We start from the raw sequence: 16,526 nt of genomic DNA, 5'->3' as shown, positions 1-16,526 counted from the left end.
ATAACAAACATCTTTTGTTTTCTGTGGTCCCACAATAGTCCATCTGGTGTCGATGAACCTTGCCTGTTAGGCAGGATGTGACACCTTTTGTTACAGATCAGCACTTTGGACCAGTTCATGTGTCTCTACTTTCTGTTGATTTACACAGTCAAAAACTTACAATATAATTGTTCAAATATTACAATATGGGATACAGAGGTTATCAATGAGATTAATGCATGCGGCAACTCAGTTTCTTACAATTCTAATATCTATTTTAACAAGCCAGGCGAGCTCAACTGATTTCAGCTATGTATTTTGGTGTCCCATTGAGGTATGGGGAGCTAGGCATGAGATGGCATCTGGGCTTCCAGCATCACAACCAGAATCAAAATAGGTTGTGTGGTGGGCTTAAGTTCCATGGCAGTAGTGAGCTGCCAGTTATTTCAGAAGTGCTGTTGTCTGAGCGATGGAAACAAACTGAGAGGTTTGGGTGGGAAGGGGGTGGTCTCATGAAGTGTTCTCTGTAAGGCTTTTTTAAACAAACTAAAGTTTTGCCATATCAATCTTTTTGAAAAAGCTGGGAGACTGAAATACTGTGGGTCAGATTCTCCCTCTTAAATCAAAACTCCCAACTGAGCTGTATGGAGAGAAAGTCATTCATGAGGACAGAAGTAGAATATGTCGGAGGAATCTGTCACTATTGTCAGACTTTTACTTCTATAAAACAGTAAACACAGAAGGGAAAAGGGATGAAAACTACCAAATTGTTCCTGACATTTTCAGAAATTGGCCCCCCGCAAAAATTATTGCAGTAGAGGATCCTTCAATTTTGCATGTGATTTAAAAAAAAATGGTGGCAGATGCACACAAATGGGAAGTAGATAAATGGAACTATTTTAAAATGCAGAGGGGAAAAAAGAGATCATCATATTATACCTTTAACAAATATTCTTTAACAAATATTCTAGTCACCCTAATTATGGTAGCATTTTTAAACACTGAGTGGAATTTGCAAGGGGGTCTAGGTGCTGCAACACTCAGCATAGCACTGCCTAACTTTTAGGGACCCTGTCACCAAAAATAATTCATGACCCTGAGTTAGGCACCCCAGCTCTCCATTCAATACATGGGGGGAGAGAGGTGCCTAAGAATGGGATTCACAAAAGACAGCCTGCTGAGTGGAGAGCTGCCTAGGCTAGCCAATAGGCCACTCCTCTCTCCTCAGCATTTCCTAAGTCCCCCTGCAAAGGGAATTAGGTGCTTATCCCCACTTTAGATTCACAGCTGCGTATACTCTCCTGGAATTAGGCACCTAAGCCAGGTCAGCCCTATCTCAGGGAAAAATTGAGGAGGAAATGGTGTCATTATTTTTAGCTCAGTGGTAAGGATACTCAGCCAGGTGGGAGATCTGCGTTCAGTTTCCCAACTCTGCCTGAGGTGAAGAGGGTTTCCCCTTGGCCAGGAGAGTGCCCTATTCACTGGGCTATGGGGTATTCTCGGGCAGGTCTTTCTAAATCTCTCCTGTTGAAATTGGTCCCCACTCTGTGTAAATAATTAAATACGCATTTGAGCAGAGGTACTAGAATTTGGGTCTCCCTCCTCCCAGTTAGTGTCCTAATCACTAGGCTGTAGTCATTCTTTCTCTCTGACCCAATGCAGACAGAGTGGATAGCTTCAAAACATCCATTTTGTGTGGGTTTAGGTGCTCTGAGCATACCTACTAGACCAGGCCCAAGGGTAACAGGCAGAGGCCATGTCTAGTCTAAGAATCCCACTGGGGTTTGGGTGCGAGTTAGATGCTGAGTTGCAGGCTGATGTCAGGATTTGAGGCTACTGTGAACCTGTTTGGTGCTTTGGAGACTTTAACAGTGGAAACTTAGGTGGAAAGCATAGGGACTATGGACATCTACAGGGTTAGGGGGGTTGTGATGGCCAGTGGCACCTAAATGTTGGATTAGGTCCCTAAAGTAGCAATTGGACACCTATGTCCTCCTTGTGAATCTGACACTCAAGCATCTGTCCTCTTAATATATTACTATGGACCTAATCCTTGGACTTTGTTCTGTTAGTGAGAGAGAAGCATGCACATTATGCTATTAATGCCAATTCTACTAGATTTTTCAAAATCCTTTCTTTCTTGAAAGTAAGTATAAGGAAAACTGGAAGCAATATGAATGCTATAACAATGGAAACAATCAAAACTTATTTTATATCACCAGAATATAAAGGAAAATATATTTTCCTTCAAATAACAAGGAATTTATTCATAAACTGTACTCATAATGAATTTATTCATAAACTAATCTGTAAGAATGTACAGTATTAAAAGCCATGCTTGAAAGACGGACATGAAACCTTTTTGCCTTAATGCTGCACTGTCAAAGAGGAACATTAGAAACTTGCCAATACGTCAGGAAAAAATCCTTTAAAATGCTTCCTGAATATTAAATGGTGAATTGCCTGACACTATTATCAGATAGTTGCAATATCTCATTCTTTACTCCGAAATAAATACATTGTATGTTCTAGCCACATGTAAAAAGTGAAATGTCTTGCCTACTATGTTACAAGTCAGTTCAGAATTTTTTAAACTTTCACTGGTACCCAAACCAAACACAGGCCTTGTAATAAGGAGGGTTTGTTCCTATTAAATTTTCAGCTATCCTTTTGTAAAATGTATTTTGTAGTATCTCGGCTGTAAAATCATTTGAGCTATTTTACATGACAGAAATATGGCATCAAAGCATGGCGAAGTGCTGTTTTAACTGTTTGATGAGCTGTTGTGTATCAACATGACCTGGAAATGCTTCCTTTGACTTCTGAGCAGCTATATAACTCCTCTGGAGATCTCCAACCTGCAAGACATAAACACTCTAGTCACAAACAGTGCACTATTTATTGCATGTACTCTAAGCAGCACTTTTTGATGCCATGACACTTCCTCCACAAGTGTCCAAGTAAACTGGTCTCAAGACTGAACAAATAAGTTTGATTATAGGCCTAAAACCTCTAGTACAAGTGGGGGCCTTTGGATAGAAAAAGACAAGGTGCTGCAGGTCTACGTAACCTCTGACCCATAGAACACAGCACTGTAATGACCTAATCAGAAAGACCTTCAGAGGGAGGATTTGAGAATAGGTGGGTTGGAGTCCTGGCTAGAAAGGCTATTGCTACTTGTATACCAGGGTATTACATTGGGTGTAGGGGATACATTAGCAGGCTGCATACACAGCTGGTCTGCTCTAATGCCTGTAAAGTTCCCCTGTGCACAGCCTATATAAATAGGCCACATGTAGAGATCAGGATACGGTCCTTAATCAGTAAGTATGGCATTTTATTTACACTTTAAATCTTGTGCTTTACAATGGAGAGGGTATGTTTAAGAATGAGTGGGTTATTCTCACTTTAGTGTTAGTGGGCTGCCCACATAGCATAGACTTGCATCTGAATCGTCTTCAAGGTGAAGGCAGAGGCAAAGAGCAATTTGTATTTGCAAAACATTTCAAGACCTGTACATACTACTCTTTAATACCAATGAGATTGTAATAGATAATGGGCATGGGTTTAAGAAAAAATTCTCACGTTAGCTCGTCTTATCTACAGTACTTGATTCAAAACTAGTTTCCTACACATACTCTAACAATTGTCACCCTTATTTTCAGTATAGATCAGGATACCTCTTCTGCATTCAAACTAAGTGAACAAAAGATAAATTACCAGTTCAATAACTGAAGTGTGTCTTATGACAGAAGTTAATAAAAAGTAAAAAAGTCAAAGGCATTAAAGCTGAAAAATATTATATTCCAGTAACAGGTAAAATTATGGCATAAACAATTTTAACATTCTTTTCATTGTTAAGAAATCATAATCGGATGCTATTTTACTACTTAATATACAAAATGATCAAATAACTATACAGACCACAAATGAAGTGAAAATTCTATAGTTCAGTAAATTTATGTAAATTCAAGGAATTACTAAAATTACTACATAGCTAAAGGTCTTCAAAGTAGAAATTTTCATTCTCAAAAGAAATAATTTGATGGTGTTTGAATTCTAATCCCTGTGCATTACATTGTAGACATAAAAGTTTAATCTAAAGGGTAGACGCTTCACATTTTTTCATTCACGTATCTGGAAACTTGTTACATGCAAACAAAAGCTTGTTGAGCTTTCAGATGACAGAAGAAGAAAACGGTACATTACCTGGTCAGAAAGTGCTGCAAAATTGAAATGGGGCTCATACATATGAGGTGCTAAAGATGAAGCAGTCTGCAGCAATGCTCTTGCCTACACACATTAAAAACAAGACTATATTGAAACATGTGAATGGCAGAGGGGCGAGAGAATCAAGAGAAAATGTTATCTGTTCTGTGAGGACATGATCTTGGATTGTCTCATGAGTCTTTACTAAGAAAGTCATCTTAAAATACACATGAGCAATAAGCACCACTATATAAAGGCATAATACAATTTAATAGCATTAAAATGAATGGGAGCCTTGCCAGTGTTAACAGGGCAGAGTTGGAGCTTTAAATAGGCAATTTAGTACTAAATACCAAATAGAACATATTCCTCAAAAAAGGGGGGAAACTCTGAGAAACTGATCTAAATTTCTACTGGAGTTGGAGCTACTGTCTTAAAACACTGCCTAATGCTCTGGAGTATTAAGCGTAGTTGAAAACCTAAAATCTGATCTCTTGAAAATGACATTTTTCAGGTTTAAGATGTCCCAGTGTGTATTGTTTTTATTGGGAGTTTTATAGTTTTCTTTTCATTTACTTTGCTGTTAGCTCCCCTAAAATTCCAGAATTCTGAGCTGGATGAAATACAAATGAACATGTATCTGATATTATGCTATTCCGCCTGCATTTTCCCTGAAGCAATGTTCCAGTGAGCTGGCCAGGGAATGAAATTGACAAGAGTTCTGCTCTCTGCAGTGTTTGGAGAGCAGAATTCTCATCATTCGCTGTCCTCTGCAGGCTCACAAGAATAGATCCGACAGGAAGAGCTGAAGGATGGTGAGGTGTATGTAAACATCCATCCTTTCAAATGATCCAGCATTCTGATTTGCTCAGCCTAAACAGCCGAAGTTCTTCACACTTTTTGGAGAGCTGATGATTTTAAAACAAACAAACCCCTACTCGCATGAAAAGTTTGGGGGTGTGTGGATTTTTAAAACAAACTGGGATTTTTTGAGGTTGTGAGATTTGAAAGTGTCCCACTAAATATTGAACAGGCTGCCCAATAGCCATCAGGAGTAATCCTTTTAAGTGACAGGTGACTATAGTATTAAACTAGTGAAAAATAACTGTGTGTGTGTGTGTACATACATTATATATAAACTGAATTAATATATAGTGAGATGAAAGTAATGCCATGAATGCAACACAAAAGTAAGTTCTACTTGCGAATACTTTCCATTTTTTAATAGGAACTTTGTGGACATTTCAAATAAAATGTACTCTAACAATGATCTCCATAAAATAGGTTTTCTGCTGTTTTGAAAAAAAAGGCTATTAACATTAAAGCTTAGCACCCAAGTTGGGCTTTTGAGTATGCATTACAATGCAGTCAAATTATGGAATAACTTGTTTCTCAAATACTGTAAATTCTACCATCGTAGATAAACTTACTATATTTGAGATTTTCATTTTTATACTTACAATAAATTATTTTTCATAAAGGTCCTGAATATTTGAGTAATTTCTTTGCTATTCATTTAAATTTTGTCAGCACATATACTGTACTTTTTTTCTTTTCAATCATTGGATTAGTTTTCTTTAGGTGCAGTTCAGGGGATTAAACAGTTAAGTATCTAATAGCTATAAACTTTCATAGGTTATGTATGTTAGCAAGTCTTCACTGTTACTCTTTCACAAAGTATTAACTAAATTTAATGGAAAATGTTTGGTCTGGATAGGTATTAAATTGAAAAATGCCAGCTTGAAAATTATAGTTAAAAGCAACTGAAAACAGGGAATTAGGCTGGAAATGCGTATCCAGCCATAATTATAAACAGTACTCCCCTCTTTCAATATAATTTGGACTAAGGCTCCATCTGGGATATAAATTTATGTATGTTGACTGATTGGAAAACAAAGTAAAATTGAACTTCATCGGTCATAGCAAAGATCAGCATGAGGGTATGTTAAATGTTACCATTGTGATTGCTAGGATACTTGTATAATGTTCTATAAATGCTCTATAAATGACTTGCTGCTTTGGAACAGATTTACGTAAGTACTGTATATTATTCTGTGTGTGTGTATGTATGTAATATATAAATCCAACAAACCAGCTTTGCTGTTCAAATGAAAAGATTCAGTTCTTACTGAAGGCTTATTCTGACTGACTTTCCAACCAATGTAGGTTTGACTTTCATGTGATTTACATGAAAAAGTAATAAAATGTGTTTGTTCTAACAGAGACAAGGTGGGTGAGGTAGTATGTTTTTATTGGACCAACTTCTGTTGGTGAGAGAGACAAGCTTTTGAGTTACACAGAGCTCTTCTTCAGGTCTGAGAAAGGTAATCAGTGTCACAGATAAATACAAGGTAGAACAGATTAAACATAAGGAGTTAACAAATTACAAGATCATTCAAGATGAAGAGGGCAGTTAATGCCTCTGCAGTCATAGGACAAAGGAGGGTAAGTGTTACAAATTGTTGTAATGTACAGATTATTCCAACATGCACATCAACTATATTTAGCTACATTTAGATATACGTGCAACATGCTATGGTACTCCTAGGTTGGGCAACTAGATGCCCCAAGCTCTCACTGACTTAGGGTGCATTGCAAAGAAAGCCTTACAGGAAGGCATTCTGTTCCTGTACAAAACTTGCTTCAATATAGTGTACTGCCCTTTTTTCCTTATTATAAACACTCACTTATGTACAAAGTGGAAAAAAATGCTGCCATCCAGTTGCGTTCAGGGTTCCTCTTGTGCCCAGGGTAGTCGCATATTTTTGTCTACTGTAATTTTTCCATATAATTTTCCAATGCCTTAGCATGGAACATTTATTTATTTAAGCCAATGGTCACACTCTAATCTGAATGCTTAAATCAGAAAAATCTCAAGGTAGCCTTTGTGATTGCAATGCATAAATAAATACTACTGGCTGTACATAATTTTAATGAGGCAATCTCTTCATCACCTCTTTGTAGAAGAAATCCCTTGGCCACCTGATAATGGACTCTTTCACCTATTTCAGTCAAGTAGTATATTCCAACATTTTACCTTCAGAAAACCCTAGTTTGCCATAACTCTCAACAGCAGATGCTGTGAAGGCATTGCAAATGTTGCTTGTCTTCAACCAGCCACTCGAGGATGTATGAGGACATGAGTCTAGTGGTGCATGGTATTAAAATCCAGAAGCTACTTCAAAACATGCATCTGAGTTAAACTTTGCTGACAATCAAGCCATCTGGCTGGCTTCTCACTCAACTGAAATTTCAGTGAAATCAAGATGCTAACCACAGGAGGTTCAAAACAAGCATCTCACATAGCTTTAGAGTTTAGCACCAACCTGCTCAACATGACCCCTTCGTAGCTCCAGCACAGCCAAGTTGTTATAAGCTTCTGCATGGTCATTATTATTGGCTAGGGTCAGCATGAAACACTGGTAAGCCAAGTTCAGGTCACCTATTCCCTAAAAATACAAACAGAGTTTTCCACTCATCAAAAAGTTTGACAGTAAATTTCAGGTTGCTTAGTTTTTCTGTTTTGTTTTAAAGGAATGCTTTTTTCATCTGGATGTACTATTGTGTAAAATTATTTTACTTTAAATAAAACACACTGACAGGAACCCTACTCACAATTCCAGTTTTTCTCAATTGCCTTTTGCTCTCCTCTCCTCAAATGGGGGCATCTTACTCTAGTACAAATCTCAGTATCTCTGGTCTGGAACAGGAGGCTATTTGCTAATGTTTCAATTATATGATTTAAAATGATGAAATGCAAGGTCACCCTGAAACTGCCAAACACGAAGAAATACATACATCATGGCTTTTAAACTTCTGAGGGTGTCAAAATTTATGTATTAAGGGTCTTATCCCAATTCCAGTAGAGTCACTGGAAACATTCCCATTGATTTAAGGTGGAACACTGTTGAAAGTTTCAATGGTGTTTAGAAGTCTACTTCAGGCAGGTAGCTAAAGAGAAATGCAAACTGGGCTATGCATTAATGTGATGATATTCTCCATAAGAAAGGATTTTACAATGAACTCTATTAAAATTATAGATAATTAACTTGAATATCTTTACTGGACAATTACCACTTGTATTTCTGTTTTAAAAAAAGCAAGCTGTAACAGAGATGCACCTTCTCAGCCACAACACATGCTACTCTAGGGTCTAATTCTATTCTAATACTCTAATTCTATTGCCATAAAAATTGTTATCCAATAGCATGTAGCAACCCAGCACTTCATGTCTAAGGGAAACCAGCTGCAGGAGAAACTACTCTGAATCTGCTATATTAGTCTAATAGGTTTGCAACAGAGCAAGTTCCACCAAGGTTCTGTTGAAGAGTCTTTCAGCAAGATGTGACAACATGCCAAACTGGAAGAATGAAAGGTACTCCTCTCCTGGGGTTTCTTCCTGTTCTGAACTGGTAGTAAACCCTCAACCCAACTAAATATGTACTGTGCTTTATTCTGTACTATCAGACTTCCATACTGTAAGTGGTGTGTGTGGTTTCCCCCCCCCCCCGCCCCAATAGGTCTTTGGGTCTATCACACCAATTCCTTTTGCTTCAGCACTTTTTTTTTTTCATTTAGTAGACTCATATTTATTCAGAAAAACTTTATTTTTTTCATACCACAGCCACATGCCCCAAGTTGTACCAAACATCTGCTGCCTCCTCCTCATTTTCAGCCAAAGAAAGTGCCCGTTCAAGGGAGGTCAGTGTCATATCGTACTGCTGGGCATAGAAGCAACAGAGGCCCAGATTGTTAAATAGCTGGCAGTTATAAACACCCATCTGCAGGAGACGTCTAGTTCAAGAGAAAGATAATTTAACATTTTTAGATGTATTGCATGTATGAATTTCTTTCTAAATGGAAAAATCTTCCCTCCATCCCAACAGGATTAGGCATGACTAAGTACATTACATAACAATATGCTCTGAACGGAGTAAAATAAAGTGAGTTCAAAGCAAATGTGAATTTTAAAAAGTAAAAACCACAGTTAATCGTGGGTAATGACCATCCTGTTTGGCAAAAATGTGTTGAAAGGCTAAGCTAGAGACAATAGACACAGACTATTTCTATATGTAGACTCAGTGCTATGCAAAATGCTGTGTGTGCAAATCAAAACTCACACTTTGGCTTTTCAGATGTGCCACTACATTTGATTTTAGTGTAAGTCAGAGTTGGATATATCCCTCATCACCCAACCTTAAAGTTTGTAACTTGTTGCTATCATTTTTTATAATCACGCTTCATACTTTAGTTATTTTGCCCAATTCTGGACTTTCAGCAAACGCCAAATCAGATCTTATCTAACTTTTAATCATATTTACATAGTAGGCATATTAAATGCTGCCCATTTCAATAAAAATTGGGGAAAAAAAAGTGTGTGTTTTAAAAGGTAGCTGTTTTATTAAAGCAGAACTCTTTTATAAGACTTAGAGGGAAAGGTATACTTAAAACCAGATCTTAGAATGAATGTAGCTGCTTTGTATGAGAGCACAGGCCAGTTCTGGACCTAAAGCCATCATAGTCAATGGCAAGAGGATCGCCATAATGAAGGGAGATATTCAGGTGGTTTAGAACTAGCATAGATGCTGTAGTCCATAGAGCTAGCTTAGCCTTTTTATTTTACTCAGAAGTAATACAAGGAACCTACAGGCCTGTATCCTGTAAGACACCAGTTTAAGCAAGTTAGCAGAAGTATGGTAGGCCTGTGATGTAGCATTGATAAAATGGCCCAACAGTTCCCTGTTTCCCAAAATCTAGGGTAACAGCTTGCTCAATAGAGGGAGTTGGTACACAACAGTACCAGGAAACTATAGGAACACTGAACTGGTACTGGGCTTGGATATTTTAGGACAGAATCATTGACAGAGGTCTAACTACAAACTTGCTTGAGCAATTGGTGACTGTGATAATGAGTTAAATGACATTGATAGGTTAACCTATAGGATAAGTGCACCCCAATATTATGAGAGTGAGGAAGTTAGATTTGGACATGGAAGGCTAGGCATCAGAATGAATATTCGTGATAGTGCCCAGGCCCTTTAGGACAAGCCTCTTTGTAGTGGGGGCTAGCTTTCCATTGTTGACTCTTCAGCTCTTCATTGTTATCTACCACCAATCTTTGGGCACTGAAGATCCTGGACCATTGGACTTATTTGGGATGCCAGAGGCGGGGCTGGTCCTTTGTCTCTCACCGCTAGGTCCCCAAGGAAGGGTGTAAGTATCGGAGCCTATGCAGGGAATGACACCAAAGATATCCCTAATACTGCATTACTCCATCTGTTTATGTGGTTTGGGGCTTTTCTGTCCTTACTAATTGGGTGTTATTAAAACAAGGCTTTGCTTTGCCCTCAGCATGAGTGTCTTTCCATATATGCTGAAGTTCCCTACAAGACATCAGTTTTAATTCTGTGGAGCCTGATTCTGGGATGAGAACCCTATTACCCCCAGCTCATTAATTAGTATCAATTGGCAATCAATGCAATTATTATTAACCATTAAAAAGGATCAGGCTACAAAGTGCACAAATTGTCTTTCTCTGATGTTGGTATAGGGGCTTTTCACAGGCTGGTGATCCTTAGCTGTTTAAGACTGGTGGCAGCTGGCACGGTTTACAGCAGTCTTCAGATTGCTGTAAAATAAACCTGGGGAAAACCCTGACTCACAGTCAACCTAGGAACAGGGGAACACATGGCTGCAAGCACACCTGTAGCCAAGGATGTGAGCCATGGAGTTTTACAAAAGTTTTTTTTTTTTAGTGGCTTAATCCTTCAAGGTGGCGTGTGCCTCCTGCAAAATGAAGTTGAAAATCAGGTCCTTTTGAGCCCCCTCATCATTCATTAATCAGGTACTCAACCATTTTGATGCACTTTTATTTTAACAATTATCCTGCATATTAAGTGCTTAAATGTAATTACCATAATGTAAGTATAGAAGATATTAGGGTAGGTATGTTGGTGATACAGTAGGCAATATTTCTCCATTTGGTTAGACACCTTTGATTCCTATACACTCGCATTTTCTTTGGCACTATCAATGTTACAAAAATATTTCTCTTTAATATTAATCTTACTTGCACACACCTGTAAAACCGCAAAGCTATCTCAGGTTGGTCTGAATAAAAGTGGTTACTACCAATGCATGCAATGGCTTCCACATGAGTGTTATCTTGTTTTAAGACTTTTCTGTAGTATTCTGCAGCTAAGGAGATGTTGTTCATTTCCTGCACATCAAAAATAGAAAAGCAAACGAACAAATATTTTGCAAACTGTAGTAATCTTGCTTTTTTATCATTTTATTAAACTCTTATAAAGTGCCATAAACTTGCACAGTGCTTTACAAGGCACAGGTAAGGAGCTGGCAACCTAAGGGTATGCCTACCCAGTGAAGGCAGACTGATATGCGTTGGCTTTGCTTGAGCTAGTATTCTAAAAATAGCAGTGTAGCTGGAGGTAGCACTGGTGGCAGCTCAAGCTAGCTGCCTGAATAGAAACCTGCCTGGACCTGTTGGATATGTATTCTGGTGCCTAGCTTGAGCCACTGCCCATGCTGTCCCTGGCCACGCTGTTACTTCTAGTGCACTAAGTCGAGCAAAGCTAGTGTCTCTCTGTTTACCCATGCTAGGAAGCATGCTCCCAGCTACAGTGTAGACACATCAACAAACAAGAATAGTTTATTATGGTTCTCTGAACATGCACTACAATTCACTTATTAGCCTCTTCATAAACTACATGCCCATTTAACTGAGAAGAATGGATTCAGTGGAGAACATTTTACTGATTCTAAACCATGGATTAATAGAACACAGGTATGACAAGTACACTTAAAGGCACACGTGGTGTTTTCTAAAGCCTATTCACAATAGCTACCATGTGCAAATAGGTGTTTGCTGCTATTTATACTATGCTATGGAGTACACAGCACAGTACAATAGTTCCCCCAAAATTGAAAGATAAATTCCAGACTGTTTAGTCAGATTTTCAGAACAATTCTTTAATGGTTATGTTCAAAGCAATTCATGAATTAAATGAGCACCAAATATTACCATGAGCCTCTGAAAACTGGAATCATGGAATAATTTAGCAAGTTTGTTTCCAGTAGGAGGTGCCAATTAAAATGATCATAGTGTATCTAAAAATACACCTGGAGGTATGGTATTTGAATGGAGAAGAGGTATAGACTTTTGCTTCTTGTAACAACTAGACCTATGTCCCATGTACTTTGAGGGGTTACTGTCACCAGAGAAACCACCTCCTGTAGAAGATGCGTGAGTATACAAAATTTAGAGGTAATTCAAGAAGTGTTTTTATTTGTTTAGAGAGCAGTTTGTTCATTTACCCTATTGCTCATAAAACATCCTACTAACATCCTACAGTGTATCATACTATCACCCTGAGCAGCTTGACTGAAGACAGTCAAATTAAAACCTGTTCTATCACTCAATAAAACTGTAGCAAATTAACTTATGCAAACTTACATTTCTCAAACAAGGAAACGTACTAAATTTTAATAGTACGATCATTTAAAAAGCTGGAGCAGATGGAAAGTGGCAGACCTTCTCTTTTTCTAATGCCTAAGGAGAAAGTATTTGGTACATATGTCCCTCCAGGCATGTGTAAAGAGAGCTGAATGTTTGTATGCAATGGTACAAATCTTTAATTAAGTTATATATCTGTAGTTATGTGACACACCAAAGCCCATCAGTACAGAAACAAACATCTTTCTATAACAATGGTGCAGAGAAATATCTAATACAGACTATAGTACAAAAATTCATAAAAAGGCTGCATAATGTAAGAATAGTCTACAGAATAATATGCCACACTATTTAAACACCGCTTTCTCAAACTGTGTTTAAAGATTTAGATAGGAAGACTAGAAAAGATTTTTCTTTCTAAAAAAAACAAAAACAAAAAAATGGATATTAGACAAAAATGGATGACTTCTTTATACTTTGAAATAGATTTATTGCCATTTCAGTGTGCCAAGCAAACTACAATATAAAACTCAATATTTCTGTTTTTAATGACAGCATTTTCTTTAATGCAAAATAAAAGCAACTGCCTCTGATTATCAGCCTACAATGAAACCACTGTTCTATTCTAAAATATTAGTAGTTCCATTTAAAACAAATACCAGCTAAGCTATGACACATTTCAACTTTACTAATTCACAATGACTTACAGTACTAAAGAAGGCAGTACTGACCTGTAGACTATCCTGCTGTTTAAATCTATTAACAGACCGTTTGAGACACCAGCACTTTTCTTCTCTTTTAGATCAATGAAAAATGTATGAGCCAATCATAGTACTACATGGACAACATCTGGAAATGCAACACTTGATTTAATGTGTATTTGTTTGTGTGTGTTTGAACAAGGAAAAGCATGGTCTGTTTGATATAGTTAACCAGCTGAACAAATAAGCCTGCAAAGCTGTCTTTATTTTGGTAGACTTTCTGCAACATTATTTTCCAGCATTACTAATATAAAACAGGTAATGTGGTGAATTTTTGATGACCTTACAAGCATATTGAACCTCTGGCCCTTTTTCTTGCATAAGAAGATAATCTTGTTTGCATTAGTAGTAGTGTAGTACATGCATACCTCATAGATTCTGGCAATCCCACAAAGAAGGGTCACTTCTCCAGGAAATCTATCTAATCCTTGCTTGAAAAGATGTAAAGCTGTCAAAGGCTGATCCAACCGAAAATACACCTGAGCAAAGAAAGTGTATATAAATATGTCAAATATTGATTTTCATGCTCAGACAGCTCTTTGACAAAAGAAGTGCTACCAGCAAGAGAGAGATTCTTCTTTTGATGCAGAAGCCATTATGTCAAATAGTCATATGAGCATCAATGGGAAAATCTTTGCAGTGATGCTAAAAATGTGACAGTCTTAATTATTTAAGTGTTAAGACATGCCTGGAACTATACAAGAACCACAGTGAGACATTTCCTGTCTCTATATTTATAATTATTACTTATAACATAGGGCCAGGGACCTACCTATAATTCACAAAACTAACAAAAATCAGTCAAACTGGGAGATTAAGATGATGTCACTTTAAATATTTTAAACATTTTTAATCTAAAAAATGATAGTGGTCACATTTTGAGCCTCATGGCAGAAGTGAGTCTCAGGAGGAATTTGAATGAAGAAAGAGCAGAGGTCTGTTAAAGTATATTTTAGAATTCATGGAAAGTCTTCTACTCTGGCCAAATGACAAAGTGGGCAGTGACATTTGCAAGCTTCCTCATATTGCTCTGCCAAAATGTCTCCAGTCATATTTAGAGAAGATGATCCCTTATAGGCAAAAGGGTAGTTCAGTCTGCATGGCCTGTCAATCTTTAGTTTCTGTGTTGGTAATACTAGTATGGTGCTAATAGTGATGTGGCGACCTGTCCTGTAAGAACTACAGTATAACTGGAAAGAGACCATCCACTGATGTCACAAAGACCATTTAGCAGCACTCAGATGGTATAACTTTCAGAGGCTACTGGAATGAAGCACATCTGAATCTGTTACAGAGAAGAAAAAAGCCATATTCTACATGAATCACTTGTGCCATTCAATTCCCCAAGCTGATTACTCATATTTCAGTAGAAAAGTGTTTCAGGTATATATACTTCAGAGTAAAGCAAGACACACTTAAAGTGCTCATGCTAGTCGAATAACATAGTAAATGTTTGATTGTAATATACGAACAATGGAAAAATAGCTGCCATTGGTGTTATTTAATATAAGTGAACCAAAGGAGTAAAGCATCAAACATTACAAATTTAAAGAAATGACCACAGTTAGAAGCACAATACAGTTCTTCTGCTTTTGGGATCCATGCAGGGAATTCTGAATGCAAATGATCAAGTTATTATAGTCCAATCTTTAATTATCTCTAAACAGATATATGGTGCTTTTTACACACACACACACACACACACACACACACACCCAGCATTCTTTGAAATGAGACAATGTGGTAATTTTAATGATCTAATTGACAGCAAGTATTTCTCTAGTAAGGGACTGCAGTTTCAAACTGATCACAGTAAAATTAGAATTAGAACATTAGGATCAGTGGAAAAAAATTGCTTGATAGTTGCTAGCATCTCCTATATTAAGAAAAAATAATTCCTTCCTGTGGAGAAGGAATAAGGAAGATTGAGGCTTGCTGCTGCTTTTTTTGTTTCCCCCCCAAGTGACAGTATCAATTAAGCAGACATTTTAAGCAATGGGACATCAACAATCTATTCCTAGCACATTCCATCTGTGGATGTTACACTTGTGTTTGTATCTAAAGCAGCCTTCAGAGTATTCACTCTACATTTCAGTTTATAATCTGTAGAGCAGTTTCAGATGGATTTAATGTCTGCATTAAGCCTTAAATTTGAAAGAAATGTCTCCATTATATGTGTCATGCTCATTTTCCTTTCTTTAACATTTGAATTTATTTTACTATTTCTCACTAACTTTTTTCTACAATCAAATCTCTCTCTAAAAGGAGCTTCAGCAGAGGATATATAGATGAGAGAATACATGATAGTGGGTATAGCTTTTTAATTAGCAAGAGTTTGGGATGATCATATTACTCAATGTGGGAAACACATGAATGACTTATGCAAGTCATCCCAAAATTAGTTGCAATAAACCCTTTACACACACCATACCTGCACGTACCTATAACTTACACACCATTTTAGAACTGTTTCTGAGAGTCTTTAAAATAGTTATTTATTATTTTGTATCCATCACCTGTAAAGCTCAGCATTCCTTATACTATAAGTAAAACTGCACAAGCTTGAGGGGCATAAAAATTAATTTTTAAAACCTTTAAAAATAGCTTTTCAAACCATAAGAATACTATGACTTTTAAGTCTGACATATTGTGTTCTTCTGGTGCTAACAGCAAGTGCTGAATGTTGCCCCTTCTGGAGAGCTGGGAACCTCCTAGTTCTCTGGTGTAAAAGTCCCATTTCTAGCTCTGTAGTCGTGAAATAGTATGACTCCTTGGAGTTCTTGACTTGTACAAAACAATTCCTTATTTCTTATTCCCCTTCCCCTGTCCTTTGGCCTTAAACCAATGTTTCTCAAAGCATGGAGGAGGAAGGTTTCAGGATTAGCCAGATAGATATGCAGAAAACTCTTAGTTTTTCACAAGTCTCAGGTTTCAAGTTTTTTTTTTTAAATCTCTACTTGTTATGGTGATTAAAATATGACTAGGATGTAGGTGATACTGATGTCTGTCTGATTTTGCAGAGAGCCTGAAACAATACCTCTTCGATATGAACTGCCCCATTCTTTCCAATGGCTGCTAACCCAGATGCTAATTCACTACTCAAC

At 37.3% G+C, this 16,526-nt stretch overlaps 1 protein-coding gene across 3 annotated transcripts in view; it reads right to left on the bottom strand.

Annotated features, from left to right (window-relative positions):
• Positions 1 to 2,155: 2,155 nt before the first annotated feature.
• The window catches only part of TTC8 (tetratricopeptide repeat domain 8), a 65,077-nt gene continuing 50,706 nt past the window's right edge, over positions 2,156 to 16,526 (bottom strand). For all 3 annotated transcript variants that reach the window (XM_038407406.2, XM_038407404.2, XM_038407403.2), the window contains 6 exons: positions 13,791 to 13,901; positions 11,268 to 11,407; positions 8,808 to 8,982; positions 7,515 to 7,637; positions 4,189 to 4,272; positions 2,156 to 2,837 (listed from right to left, as the gene is read on the bottom strand). In XM_038407406.2, the coding sequence (XP_038263334.1) occupies positions 2,721 to 2,837; positions 4,189 to 4,272; positions 7,515 to 7,637; positions 8,808 to 8,982; positions 11,268 to 11,407; positions 13,791 to 13,901 (750 nt within the window). In that variant the 3' untranslated portion in view covers positions 2,156 to 2,720. The remainder of the gene's footprint in view (positions 2,838 to 4,188; positions 4,273 to 7,514; positions 7,638 to 8,807; positions 8,983 to 11,267; positions 11,408 to 13,790; positions 13,902 to 16,526) is intronic.

The sequence above is a fragment of the Dermochelys coriacea genome, chromosome 6, assembly GCF_009764565.3.
Source record: "Dermochelys coriacea isolate rDerCor1 chromosome 6, rDerCor1.pri.v4, whole genome shotgun sequence".
NCBI lineage: Eukaryota > Metazoa > Chordata > Testudines > Dermochelyidae > Dermochelys > Dermochelys coriacea.
The sequence above is the reverse complement of the archived record's forward strand: the minus strand, read 5'-3'. Positions and strand labels throughout refer to the sequence as shown.